This window comes from Chiloscyllium plagiosum, unplaced genomic scaffold, assembly GCF_037043375.1.
Source record: "Chiloscyllium plagiosum isolate Xiang-an unplaced genomic scaffold, Cpla_swu_hap1 HiC_scaffold_18, whole genome shotgun sequence".
NCBI lineage: Eukaryota > Metazoa > Chordata > Chondrichthyes > Orectolobiformes > Hemiscylliidae > Chiloscyllium > Chiloscyllium plagiosum.
Window position 1 is genome coordinate 26,585,127 of NW_028270156.1, and position 13,501 is coordinate 26,598,627.

At 39.6% G+C, this 13,501-nt stretch overlaps 1 protein-coding gene across 1 annotated transcript in view; it reads right to left on the bottom strand.

Annotated features, from left to right (window-relative positions):
- Positions 1 to 13,501, bottom strand: part of elp4 (elongator acetyltransferase complex subunit 4) — a 277,183-nt gene that overhangs the window by 173,245 nt on the left and 90,437 nt on the right. Inside the window, exon 5 of the mRNA XM_043705557.2 lies at positions 11,033 to 11,175. Within this exon, the coding sequence (XP_043561492.1) occupies positions 11,033 to 11,175 (143 nt within the window). The remainder of the gene's footprint in view (positions 1 to 11,032; positions 11,176 to 13,501) is intronic.

Consider the following 13,501-nt stretch of genomic DNA (forward strand, 5'->3'; position numbering starts at 1 on the left):
TGGACAGCTGAAACTGACAACCGGAAGCGGCAGGGACAGGCCACTATAAATGCCGGAGGAAACACCACAGAAGCGCTTCACAGGAGGCTCCCAAGCACTGAGGATGTCACCTAGACAGGGGACGAAACGTTTGCAACAAAAATTTCCAGCTCGGCGAACAGAACCACAACAATGATTATAAATCTTATCTCTTCTAACTTTTTCCAATACTTTGCCCACAACTGAAATAAGGCTCACTTGTCTCTACTCCCCTTCTTGAACATGGGAACAACATTTGCTATCCTCCAGGCTTCTGGCACTATTCCTGTAGACAATGATGACAAAGATCAAAGCCAAAGACACAGCATCTCCTCCCTGGCTTCCCAGAGAATCCTGGGATAAATCCCATCAGCCCAGGGGATTTACCTATTTTCACACATTCTAGAATTGCTAACACCTCCTCCTTGTGAACCTCAATCCCATCTAGTCTAGTAGCCTGTATCTCGTATTCTCCTCAACCACATTGTCTTTTTCTAATGTGAATACTAACAAAAAATATTCATTTAGTGCTTCCCCGGTCTCCTCTGACTCAACGCACAACTTCCTTGATTGGCCCTAATCTTACTTCAGTCATTCTTTTATTCCTGATATACCTATAGAAAGACTGAGGGTTTTCCTTGATCCTATCCACGAACGACTTTTCATGTCCCCTCCTGGCTCTTCTTAACTCTTTCTTTGGGTTTTTCCTGGCTAACTTGTAACTCTCAAGCATCCTAACTGAGCCTTCATGATTCATCCTAAAATAAGCCTTGTTCTTCCTCTTGTCAAAGGATTCAACTTCTTTAGTAAACCATGGCTCCCATTCTCGACAACTTCCTCCCTGCCTGACAGGTACTTACTTATCAAGGACCCACAGTAGCTGTTCCTTGAATAAGCTCCAGATTTCAATTGTGCCCATCCCCTTCAGTTTCCTTCTCCATCCTATGCATTTTAAATCTTGCCTAATCGCATCATTATTGCCTTCCGCAAGCTATAACTCTGGCCCTGCAGTATATACCTATCCCTTTCCATCTTTAAGTTAAGCATGATCTAATCACTATCACCAAAGTGCTCACCTACCTCCAAATCTAATACCTGACTGGGTTCGTTACTCAGTACTAAATCTAATGTGGCCTCACCCCTTGTTGACTTGTCTACATACAGTGTCAGGAAACCCTCCTGCACACATTGGACAAAAACTGACCCATCTAAAGTGCTTGAGCTATAGTATTCCCAATCAATATTTGGAAAGTTAAAGTTCCCCATAACAACTACCTTTGTCACTCTCGCTGCTATTGAGAATCATCTTTGCTATCCTTTCCTCTGCATCTCTGGAACTATTCAGAGGCCTATAGAAGACTCCCAATAGGGTGACCTCTCCTTTCTTGCTTCTCACCTGAGCCCATACTACCTCAGTAGAGGAGTCCTTAAACGTCCGTTCTGCAACCATAATACTGCCCTTGACTAACAATGCCCCCCTGCCTTTTACCATCTTCGTGTTCTTACTGAAACATCTAAATCCCGGAATCTGCAACAAACATCCTAACTATGGAGTCCCCAATGACTAATGCGCTGCTCCTCTCCCACCTTCCCTTCTGAGCAACAAGTACAGACTCTGTGCCAGAGATCTGTGCCCCATTGCTTAAGACGTCCCCCACAACAGTGTCCAAAACGGTATACTTGTTGTTGAGTGGAACAGCCAGAGGGGATCCCTCCCCTTTCTGTACCCTGATGGTAACCCACCTACCTTCTCCTTGTACCTGAGGAGTGTCTAACTCCCTGTAACTCGTCTCAATAACGTCCTCTGCCTCCCAAATGATCTGCAGCTTATCCAGCTCCAACTCCAGTTCCAGTTCCCTAACGTGGTTTTCGAGGAGCTGAAGTTGGGTGCACTTCCCACAGTTGCAGTCAGCAGGGACGCTTTTGGCGAGCCTTACGTCCCAATCTGCAGGAGAAACATCCAACTGCCCTAACCTCCATTCTCACTATTCTAAATTCCCAACGAGACTACTGAAACTAAAAAAAAAACTAGTCTAGTGTGCACACAAGCATCAACTCCATGACTGAGATGGAAGTTTTGGATTGGAGGCAATATAGATTGAACAGTTTTCTATCTGTTCTGTAGATTACCTCCACCCCTGAGGACAATTTGTTGGAGATGATGTGCAGTATTTCAGTGAGGAAAACGGAGGACGGGCTTGAATGATGCAAGTTGTAATTGGGATATGATTTATGGTGATTGCATTGGTGAGGATGAGGCCTGGATATCTTTGTGGAGTAGGTGAAAAAGGATGATAAATTTACAAGCATACGAAGAAGAAACAACATTAGACTACCTGACCCTCTGAGCCTGCTCTGCCATTCAATAAGACCATGGCTGATCTGATTTCTACCCTAACTATACAATCCTGCGTATCTGATACTCTTTCATTTATGAGTACAGACATTTGCACTTAAGAGTCAAAGACTTTAGTTTGGTTGAAAAAGGCCATATATGATGATTAGTGACACTTATTTTGAACTGGCCATGCAGTAAAGATCATGTCTGTGTACTTCTAGATGGACACAAACTGCATTGTGGTTCTCGAAGGAGCTCCTTGATAATTGGGAGGAGTTACTCAACCACTTTTGTTCAGGAAAGATAAGGGGGGCATTGCAGTACCAGAGAAGGCAGATGTCTCAGCAGGCTCAAGGACAGAGTCAAGTTGGCTGGAGTTACAGAATGAAAAGGATGCTGTTCCAGTACAGTTACAACATTGGAATCTATCTGACAATATGGAAAATTGCCGAGGTATGTCCTGTACACAAAAGGTTGGACACATCCAGTCCGGCCAATTACCACCCACGTCCACTCTCGATCATCCTTAAAGTGATGGAAGGTGTCACCAACAGCAGTATCACACAGTACCTGCTTAGCAATAACCTGCTCAGTGATGCCCAGTTTGGGTTCCACCAGGGCCATTCAGCTACTGACCTCACTGCGCTTTGGTTCAAACATGGATAAGAGAGCTAAATTCCAAAGGTGAGGTGAGAGTGCCAGCCCTTTACATCAAGGCTGCATCTGACTGTGTGCGGCATTAAGGAATCCTGAAATAACTGGAATTAATGAATATCAAGGGGTAAACTCTGCACTGATTTGAGTCATAGCTAATACATAGGAAGATGGTCAAGTTCATTGGATGTCAGCCAACGCAGCTCCAGGGCACCTCTGCAAAAGTTCCTCAAGGTAATGTCCTGGCTCAACCATCTTCAGCTGCTTCATCAATGACCTTGCACAATCATAAGGTCAGAAGTGGGAATGTTTGCTGATGATTGTACAATGTTCAGCACCATTTGTGACTCCTCAAATACTGAAGCAGTCCATGTTCAAATGCATCAAGATTTGGATAATATCCAGGCTTAGGCTGCCAAACAGCAAGTAACATTCACATCACACAAAAGAAAGACAATGAGCATCTCCAGTGAGAGTGAAACTAAACACCATCTTTGACATTCAGTGGTGTTCCCACTATCAACATCTTTGGGATCCCCATCAACCAGAAACTCAAATGGACTCACCATATAAACACAGTGACAATAAGAGCAGTGAGAGGCTAGTAACACAACAGCGAATCACTCCCGATTTGACTCCCTATACAAGCCACAAGTCAGGAACATGATAGAATACTCCCCACTTTTCTGAATGGGTTCAGCTCCAATAATATTCAAGAAGCTTGACACCATTCAGGACAAAGCAGCCCACCCGATTAGCACCACATCCACAAGTATCCACTGCCAACACTCAGTAGCAACAAGATGCACTGTAGAAATTCACCAAGTCACCTTAGACAGCATCTTCTAAACTCCTACCATTTCCACCTAGAACAAGGCCAACAAATACCTGGTAATGTTATCACCTGCAAGTCCCCCTCCAAGCTGATCATTATCCTCTCCTAGAAATATATCGCTATTCCTTCACTATCACTGGATCAGAATCCTGGAATTATGGGTCAACCTACAGCATGTGGACTGCAGCAGTTCAAGAAGGCAGCTTACCACCACATTCCCAGGGTAACTGGGGACAGGCAATATATGCTGGCCACCAGCAACGCCCATGTCCCATGAGTGAATTTAAAAAAAACAATTACATTGTTTGGTGTAGTTTATAAATTACCAACTAGCAGAAAGAACATAAAGGAGAAAATCTATAGAGAAGCTACAGAGGAATGCCAACATGGGCTACTTCAACTATCCAAACATAGATTGAGATACTGGTAATGTAAGGGGCAATGAGGAACAAATATTGCTAAATTCTGTTTGGAGAAGTTTCCTACAGCAGTTGTATCTAGTCTAAAAAGGAAGGATGTATTATTGAACCTGGCCCTTGGAAATAAGGTGGGTCAAGTGGACCAATTATTAATGGGTGGGGAGGGGCAACATTTGGGAGAAAGTGATCATGATATCATGAGATTTAGGATTGTATTGGAGAATGAGGTGCAACAATCCAGAGAAAGAAAAATAATTTGGCAGAGAGCTGCCTTTAACGAACCAAGAACTGAGCTGAGCAGGATTGATTGGATTGCCAGGAAGAACAGGAGCTGAACAATGGGTCACCTTTAAAGAGCACATAGTTCAGGTACAGTCAGGGTATATTCCCTTATTGGAAAAGGTAGGACAAACAAATCCATAGCCGACAGTGTGGTGCTCGAAAAGCACAGCAGGTCAGGCAACATCTGAGGAGCAGGAGAATCAATGTTTTGGGCAACAGCCCTTCATTGGGAAAGGGCTGCAAATCCAAAGTTCACTGGATGAGAAAGGAGGTAGAAATTAACATTAGAAAGAAAGTACCTGCTTTTAAGGTGTAAGACACAAAATGCAATTGAGAATAAACAGAAATACTGAAGGTTTAGGAGGGAGGTGAAAGAGCAAATCAGAGAAGTAAAGAAAAACTATGAGAAGAGACCGGCAGCTAGCATAAAGGGAAATCCAAAAGTCTTCTCTTGGCATATCAACAATAAAACGGTTAAAGGATGAGCAGAGCTGAGCAGAGATCAAAAGGGGGATTTATACCTGGAGGCTGTGAACATAGCTGAGGTGTTAAATGAATACTTTGTATAGGTCTTTGAAAAGAAGAAGATGCTGCCCAGACCATTGTAACAGAGAAAAATCCTTCCAGATACAGAGGTTCTAAAATAAATAAGGAAGAAACCTAGGATAGATTATTGGCACTTAAGACTGACAAGACACGGGACAGGGTCAGATACATTCAAGGAATTTGAAGGAAGTGAGTGAAGAAATTGCAGGGCCCTAGTCTTAATCTTTCAGTTTTCCCTGGGCTCAGGGGAGTTGCGAGAAGATTGGAGAACTGCAAAGACGATTGTTCAAGAAAAGTTATAAAGACAATCCCAACAATTATAGACTAGTTAGTTTAACTTCAGACATGGAGAACTTCTAAAAATAATTATTCTAGCAAAAATTACTAATTATATGGAAAGAAAGTTGGTTGATTAGGCAGAATCAGCATGGATTTCTAAAGAGGAAACTGAACTAATTCCACAGAGGCCGGTATTCCTTCACCTCGTCACTTGTTATTTACTTGTGAAGAGCTCTTGACACTAATCCATCTCCCGCAGAACCAGAGTGCCAGAGTGAACAGGATGTCCAACGTGCTTGTTCTTATCGGTCAGCCAGGGCTTCCAGATTGGTCCAATCAAGGAGTTCATATTAATGAGGTCCACTGGCTGACTTTGTCATAATCACTACAGAAATCTTGTTTAATGGACTTGAAGTTTTTTGAAGAGGAAGCAGAAAAGGGTCAATGAGGGTAACAGTGTTAATGTGATATACAGAGATTTCCAGAAGGCATTTGACACAGTGCAACATGTTTGATGAAAGTTACAGATCATGGTATAAAAGAGACTGTAGCAACATGGATACAAAATTAACTGATAGAATACAGACAATGGTCAATGGATATTTTCAATCTGGAGGAAAGTTTCATGGAATTGCCCATGGGTCACTATTGGAATTCTATATATATATATAATATATATATATATTAATGATGTAGATCTTTGTATGCAGAGGACAATTTCAAACAATAAGTTTCCAAAAATTGTGAACTATAGGAGGCCAGTGTGAAAATTCAAAAAGACTTTGATGAGTTGGCGGCGAGAGTGGATAGATGGCAGCTTAAATTCAATGCAGCAAAGTGTGAGGTGATGCACTTTGGCTGGAAGAAAATTGAAAGACAATATAAATTAAGGGTACAATTCTGAAGGGAGTTAAAGAGCAGAGGGATTTGGGTGCATACTGAAGGTAGCAGGGCAGGTGGAGATAATAGTCAAACAAGCATACAGTGCTCTCAACTTCATTAATAGGGGCAGAGGGTACAAGAGCAGGAAGGTGATGTTGAACCTGTTAGACATCAGCTGGAGTATTGCATACAGTTGTAGGTGTCATATTATAGGAAAGATACAAATGCATTGGAGAGTGCAGAAACAATTTATGAGATTGGTTTCTGGCATAAGAAACTTCAGGGATGAGGATAGATTGATGGAGTTGGCACTTTCTCCCCGGAGGAAAGAAGGTTGTGGGGATATTTAATGGAGGTTTTCAAAATCATGAATGGACTGAATAAAATAGACAGGGAGAAGCTGTTCCTGCTTGTAAAAGAATAATGAACAAGAAGTCATAGATTTCTGAATACTTGGAAGTGTATGGTAAAATAAGGCAAAGTTGGCTTGTTTCATCAAGGGGAACTCATGACTGACAAATCTGCTAGAATTCTTTGAGCAAGTAACAAGCAGATTAGACCAAGGAGAGCCAGTGGATGTTACCTATTTGGACTTCAAGAAGGTCTTTGAGAAGGTGCAGCATAGGAGGCTGCTCAGTAAAATAAGGCCCATGGTGTTATGGGCTGGTGCTGGCATGGATAGAAGCTTGGCTATCTGGCAGAAAGCAGAAAGTGGGGATAAAAGGGTCTTTCTCAGGATGACAGCCGGTGTTCCGCAAGGCTCAGTTCTAGGACCACAATCTTCACTTTACACATTAACAATCCAGATGAAGGAACTGATGGCATTCCGGCTAAGTCGCAGATGATACAAAGATAGGTATAGGGACAAGTAGCATTGAGGAAGCGGGGAGGCTGCAGAAAGCTTTGCACAGGTTAGCAGAGTGGGCAAAGAAATGGCAGATGGAATACAACGTGGGATAGTGTGAGGTCATGCACCTTGACAGAAAGAATGGAGGCATGGAATATTTTCTAAATGTGGAGAAAATTCATAAGTCTGAAGTGCAAAGAGATTTGGTAGTTCTAGTCCAGGATTCTCTCAAGATAAACTTGCAGGTTGATATGGAAGGCAAATGCAACAATGGTATTTATTTAGAGATGACTTGAATATTAATGCAAAGATGTACTTCTGAGGCTCCACAATGTTCTGGTCAGACCACATTTGGAGTACTGTGTGCAGTTTTGGGCTCCATATCTCAGGAAGGACGTATCGGCCCTGAAGCGTGTTCAGGGGAGCCTCACGAGAATGGTCCCAGGAATGCAAACCTTAACATATGAGGAATATTTGAGGACTCTGGGTCTATACTCGATGGAGTTTAGAAGAATAATTTAATAGAAACTTACAGAATATTGAATGGCCTGGACAGAGTGGATGTTAGAAAGATATCTCCATTGGTAGGAGAGACTAGGAGCTGAGTAAAGGGAAGACCTTTTAGTATGGTAATAAGGAGAAACTTCTTCAGCCAGAGCATGGTGAATCTATAGAATTCACTGCCACAGAAGGCTGTGGAGACCAGGTCATTGAATATATTTAAAGTGGAAATAGATAGGCTCTTGATTACAGGGAGATTAAAGATTATGGGGAGAAAGTGGGAGAATGGGTTTGAGAAAATTATTAGCCAAGATTGAATGGTGGAGCAGACTCAATGGGCTGAATGGCCTAAGTTCTGCTCCTATGTCTTCTAGTCTTAAAGTGATGTCTAAATGAAGCAAGGGTGATGTGAGAAAAAAACATTTTCAGACAGCAAGTAGTTACTAACACACTGCCTAGAAATGTGGTGGAGTTGATAAGCAGGAGGCTAGAGGAGTACAGCAAGCCAGGCAGAATCAGGAGGTGGAGAAGTCCAATGTTTCAGGTATAACCCTTCTTCTGGAGTGGCTTCCTGCTTGTCTATTTTGGATCCAGCATTTGCAGTTTTGTTGCTTCTAGAAATGTGGTGGAGGCAGGTTCAATTGAAGTGTTCAAGAGGGCAATGGATGATTATTTGGATGAAAATTGTTTGCAGGGATAGGAGGAAAAAGGCAGATGTTTGGAACTAGGTAACAGAACAAATGTGCCAAGTGCCGTCCTTCTGTGTCGTAACAATCTGATATTCATTGGCAGGAGGTGGTCGATTGCATCCTTATCACATTCTTTCCTGTTACAGATTTATATGACATACTTTATATTGATCTTTAATTGGATTTTGATAATTGTATTCCAAATGCAAACTTTTTTTGCTGTATTTTTTGCTGACCCCTGGAGTCATATTAATTTTCAAGTCTTAAAATGGTGTCACATTGGAAAATAGTTTGAGAATCATTGTTTTTTTGCAGTTAGTCACTGCCAACAATTCTCCCAAAGCTCTTGATGCAGAAGCACATTTTTGGTTCCTGCCATTAATATCATCAATTCTATCTTTCTCACTGTCTGAAAATACACAATCCTAGCACATCATTTATCTCAAGCTACGCTTATGTTCCTGTAGCTTCTTCAGTAAAGTAATGGCTTGTTTTGACTTTCATAAGATTATCAACTAAACCCTTAAATCACACTCTGGTTGTCCCTCTAACAATCTGCTTTCGAAACCCACATTGATGTGTTCCTCAACTCCACTCTTAATTTGTGTTCTCTTCATTGGTCTACCATCCTCTACTGATGCATAATAAGAAATTAACTGCTATTAAGACCTTTTCACACACACAATGTGTGGTAATGCTGTTTCATGAGTGGCAACTTTCACTATGAAGGTGCTGTCGTCAAACCTAAAATGGTCTGTCTAGCACACAAATGATCGATGTGTGAATGAATTTTGGTGCCAGTGTTACGCCAGGTTTGTAGCCCACACGTCTTATAGGTTGGCAGATCATATAAATCCCTCACTGTTCAAAACAAGCAAAGTACTAAATGTACCTATTCAGTCTGTGCTTGCAAAACTCATAACACTGTCCACAATTAGATAAGATTCTGCAATTTGAAAACATTTGTGGAATAATCTTGAGTGTGCAAAGAATTATGTAGACAATCAAATTAGGATTATCAGTTGAGCTTGCAGTGAAGCATATTTGAAAGTCAGAACACAGATATAAGAACAGAAGTAGGCCATTCATCTCATCAAGTGTGTTCCTTCATTCATGGTTGATCTAATAATCCTCAACTTCATTTTCTTACCTTTAAACCATAACTCTTGATTCCCTTAATTACTTGCTGATGTATTGGAAGCTATATATTTTAATACACAGAGGGAATATGTATCTGTACAGTGTCTGTTTCAACTCAATAAAATACGTTACTCTCATTTGCTGGTACATTTCTCAGGGCAAGGTCTTAACCAATCACAGTCAACTTACATGGCTTAAAATTTAAACAAAGCCTCACAGTTCATGGTCTGTTATTGTTAATTGGTGCAATTGGCGTGACAACACCTCTACCACTCAGATTCCAGGAGCCAACCAATCATCACTCTCCTCTCATACAGCATAAATGTTGGTTTTCTTTTTAAATTAGTACATTTGTGATTTGCCTTCAAGACTGCAAGATGAAAAGCTTCCCACAAAATATGCTTTTTTCAGTAATACTTAAATACTATACAAATGACAATGCATACTTATGTGCAGTGTAATTAAGTATCTTGAGACACTTTATCTAATGTGCTGTATAAATGCAGGCTGTTGGTGTCATGCCTCCTTTGTCACTTAGCTCAACACTACTTACAATGAGGTATAACAAATAGTATAGCTTGAGAAATCATTTGTGCGATGTGGAAGCTACTCGTTAGACCAGCAGCTACTGAAATACAGGTTTCAGAGGACGATTGCTGCATGTCATTAGATGAAATACAAAAAAAGACACTAAGTAAATTAAAAATACTGAATAAGAAATGCGAGACATGCTGATCAGGTTGTACACAAAGTACAATGGAAACTTCAGTAGCAACTTGTTTTCTGTTGCTAATAATGTCTGCCTGCTAATCCCTTCCACCTACTTTTAAGATCTAATGAAATGAGAATTTGCTGATCTTGCAAAACCAATTGGAGAAAGATTCTACAGTGTTAAGCAGCAGATGTGAATTCAGCATACAGGAAATAAATTAAAATGTCTTATACTGTAAGAATTGACAAGAGATCACAACTTCCCCAGAGCAGAATTATTTCTCAAGTCACACTACATTATATACTTGAAACTAGGCTTTTTCAAATCATCTTTTTCCTGTTTCTATGAATGTTTGCAATTAAAACTTGTTCCTTTTTTTTAAAATGAAGCAACTTGGTGTAGGTTTAATCGTGTTACTGTGCATGCATATCTGCTCAGTCAAGCATGAGTTAAACAGAATATTAATTACCAAATGATAAGAGAAACAGCTGCAGATCATCCCTTATAGAGTAAAACCATGAAATATAGCTATTTATTCACTTCAAAAATAAATCAAATATATAGTTAAATTATTTAATATTTATAATTCAGCACTTTTAATTGGATAAACATTTAAAGTAAGCTACAAGTAACAGTAGTAAGGCTGTATGTAGATAAGTAAACATAAAAATTGTAATCAACATTCTGAATTATTCTACAGAAGGATAGAATATTGTAGAATGAACAAAATATTTTTTGAATCAATAGGGAATACTTGTACAAAACTATTTTAAAATATCAAATGGTGCGGCAACTTCATTTACTGGGTTGACTGAACAGAAATTTGCAGTTTTGTCATTTATGCAATCCATACTTTTTAGGTTCCCCTTGCAATGCACACAGGAACTCACCCACATTCAGTCACTGCTAAATCCAATGGAACTTCATTAGGTAGGAAAAATTCATGGAACTTGACTGATTGTTGGAGCTCGGTACTCATTGTTTTAGATACATTATAATAGTGGCCAAATCTTGAGGAGGATGTCAGGGCTGTCTGTCAAAAGAAGTACACAACTTTAAAGATCTAATTAAAATCACCTAATATACCAGCACTGGAGTGAGTTTCAGGAAATGTCAATGGGATATTATCAAGAGCCAGACTTGAACCAACAAATTTCTGACTCAAAAAGTTAGTGTGTTACTTTCTGAGCCTCAGTTGAATGGAAACACTGATTGGCATTGTTTCAGTGCTAATTTTTAATATGCTAAATTTTTATATAAGCGTACTGAGATGTCATGGCGCAAATGTCAAATCAGGAACTTACTGCTGGTTTATAGCTCCCTTTCAGAGAGAAACAAAAGTCACCAAAATAATATATAAATATTAATTTAAACTTCTTTTTATGAGAAAATAATATTTTTACTGGAGCTCCCTTAGAGACTTCTTAGCTAAAGGTATGGAAGTACGGAGATTAAGGGGAGTTGATTTCAGTAGATTGTAATACATACTGACAGTCTTATGTTTCCACAGTGGTCGAGACAATGCCAATCAGTGTTTCCATTCTGATAAATGTTAACTGAGGCTCAGAAAGTAACACTCTAACATCTGCGTCAGAAATTTGTAGGTTCAAATCTGGCTCCATAGTGCGTGCAAAATCTTGGCTAATATTACAGTACAGTATTAAAAGACAGTTGCATTATAAAAGGTGTTAAGTCCCTGCTAAAAATGTTGAAATAAAGGGCCTGGTCATTCCCTCAGTGAATGTAAAAGAATGTAAGAACATAAGAAATAGAAGCAGTAGGCCATTTGGCCCATTAAGCCAGCCCTGCCATTCAATAAGATCATGACTGATTTGACCCAGACCTCGACTCTTTTCTGCCAGCTCATCATAGTCCTCAACTCCCTGATATTTTAAAATAAATATATTTACCCCCTTTTTAAATGATCTAGTCTACACAACTCTGAGGTAGAGTTTTCTACATATTTACTACCCTCTGGGAAAAAGAAATTTCCTCACGTCAGTTTTAAATCAGTGTTTATTCTGTAACTATGTAGATTCCCTCACTAGTGGTGATACCCTCTCAAAATTTAGCTTGTAAATTCCCCTCAGTATCTTGTATTTATAAATATGAACATCCCTTATTCTTCCAAACTTAAGAATGAATAAAGGCCTAACTTAGAGTTGTTTTTGATAACGAAACCCCTTCATCCCAGGGATCAGCTCGTAAATCTCTTTTGAACTGCCTTGAATGCCAGTTTATCCTTTATTAAATAAGGAACCAATTTTTTTAAAACAGTTCTCCAGGTGAAGCTCATCAACACCCTGTACAGTTTTAACAATACTTCCTTTTTTAAAAAAATACTCCAATCTCTCAGCAAATAGGGGAAAATTCTATTTAACCTCTTAATTGCTTGCTGCATCTGCATGCCAATTTTGTGTTTCATGCACAAGAACACTCAAATCCCTCTGCATTGCACTTTTATTGCAGTCTTTCCCCATTTAAATGATTGACTTCATTTTGAATATCACTATTAGAACATGTGACCTCATACTTTCCTATATGAAATTCCATCTGCCAAGTTTTCACTTATTCATTCAATCAATGTCCCTTTACAACTTCCTTATGTCCTCATCACAACATGTCCTCCCACCAATTTTCATACTATTAGCAAATTTGGATACGTTACACTCTGCCCATCCAGTCAAGTGACCAACATAGATAGCAAATAGTTGAGGCCCCAGGACTGACCCTTGTGACACTACATTAGTTACATGTATCCAAATGACAAAGACCCATTAGAATTTCACAGTTTTCTGGAAATTAACCAGTCTTTAATTCATGCTAATACCAATACCCGTAATACCCGAGATCTTATCTTGCATCTTTTATGTGGCACTTCATGGTTAATACAGGCATCATAGTATGGCGAATTAAAACATTTTCCACTATATCTTTTATAAAAAATACAAGTGACAATCAATTACTATTTTATTCTACCAATACCCTCTTCTTATCAATTTTGCTTGTTATATCCTCAAAGAACTCTAGCAAATTTATCAAGCTAGATATTCCCCTGTCATAAAACCATGTTGACTTTGTTTTATGGTGTTAGGCTTTTTTAAATGCCTTTTTACTTTATCGTTAATCATGGACTTGAGCATTTTCCCCAAGGACAGATCTAACTGGTCTATAGTTTCCTGCTTTGTGTTTCCCTTCTTAAATAGGGATAGCACTTAAGCAATTCTCCAATCTGCTGGAAGCCACTTGGAATCCAATGAGTTCTGAAATATTTTTAACCAATACGTTACACTATCGCTGTTATCACTTTTTTTAAAATCCATAGATTAAAGTCATCAGGTCTGGTTGACTTCTATGCC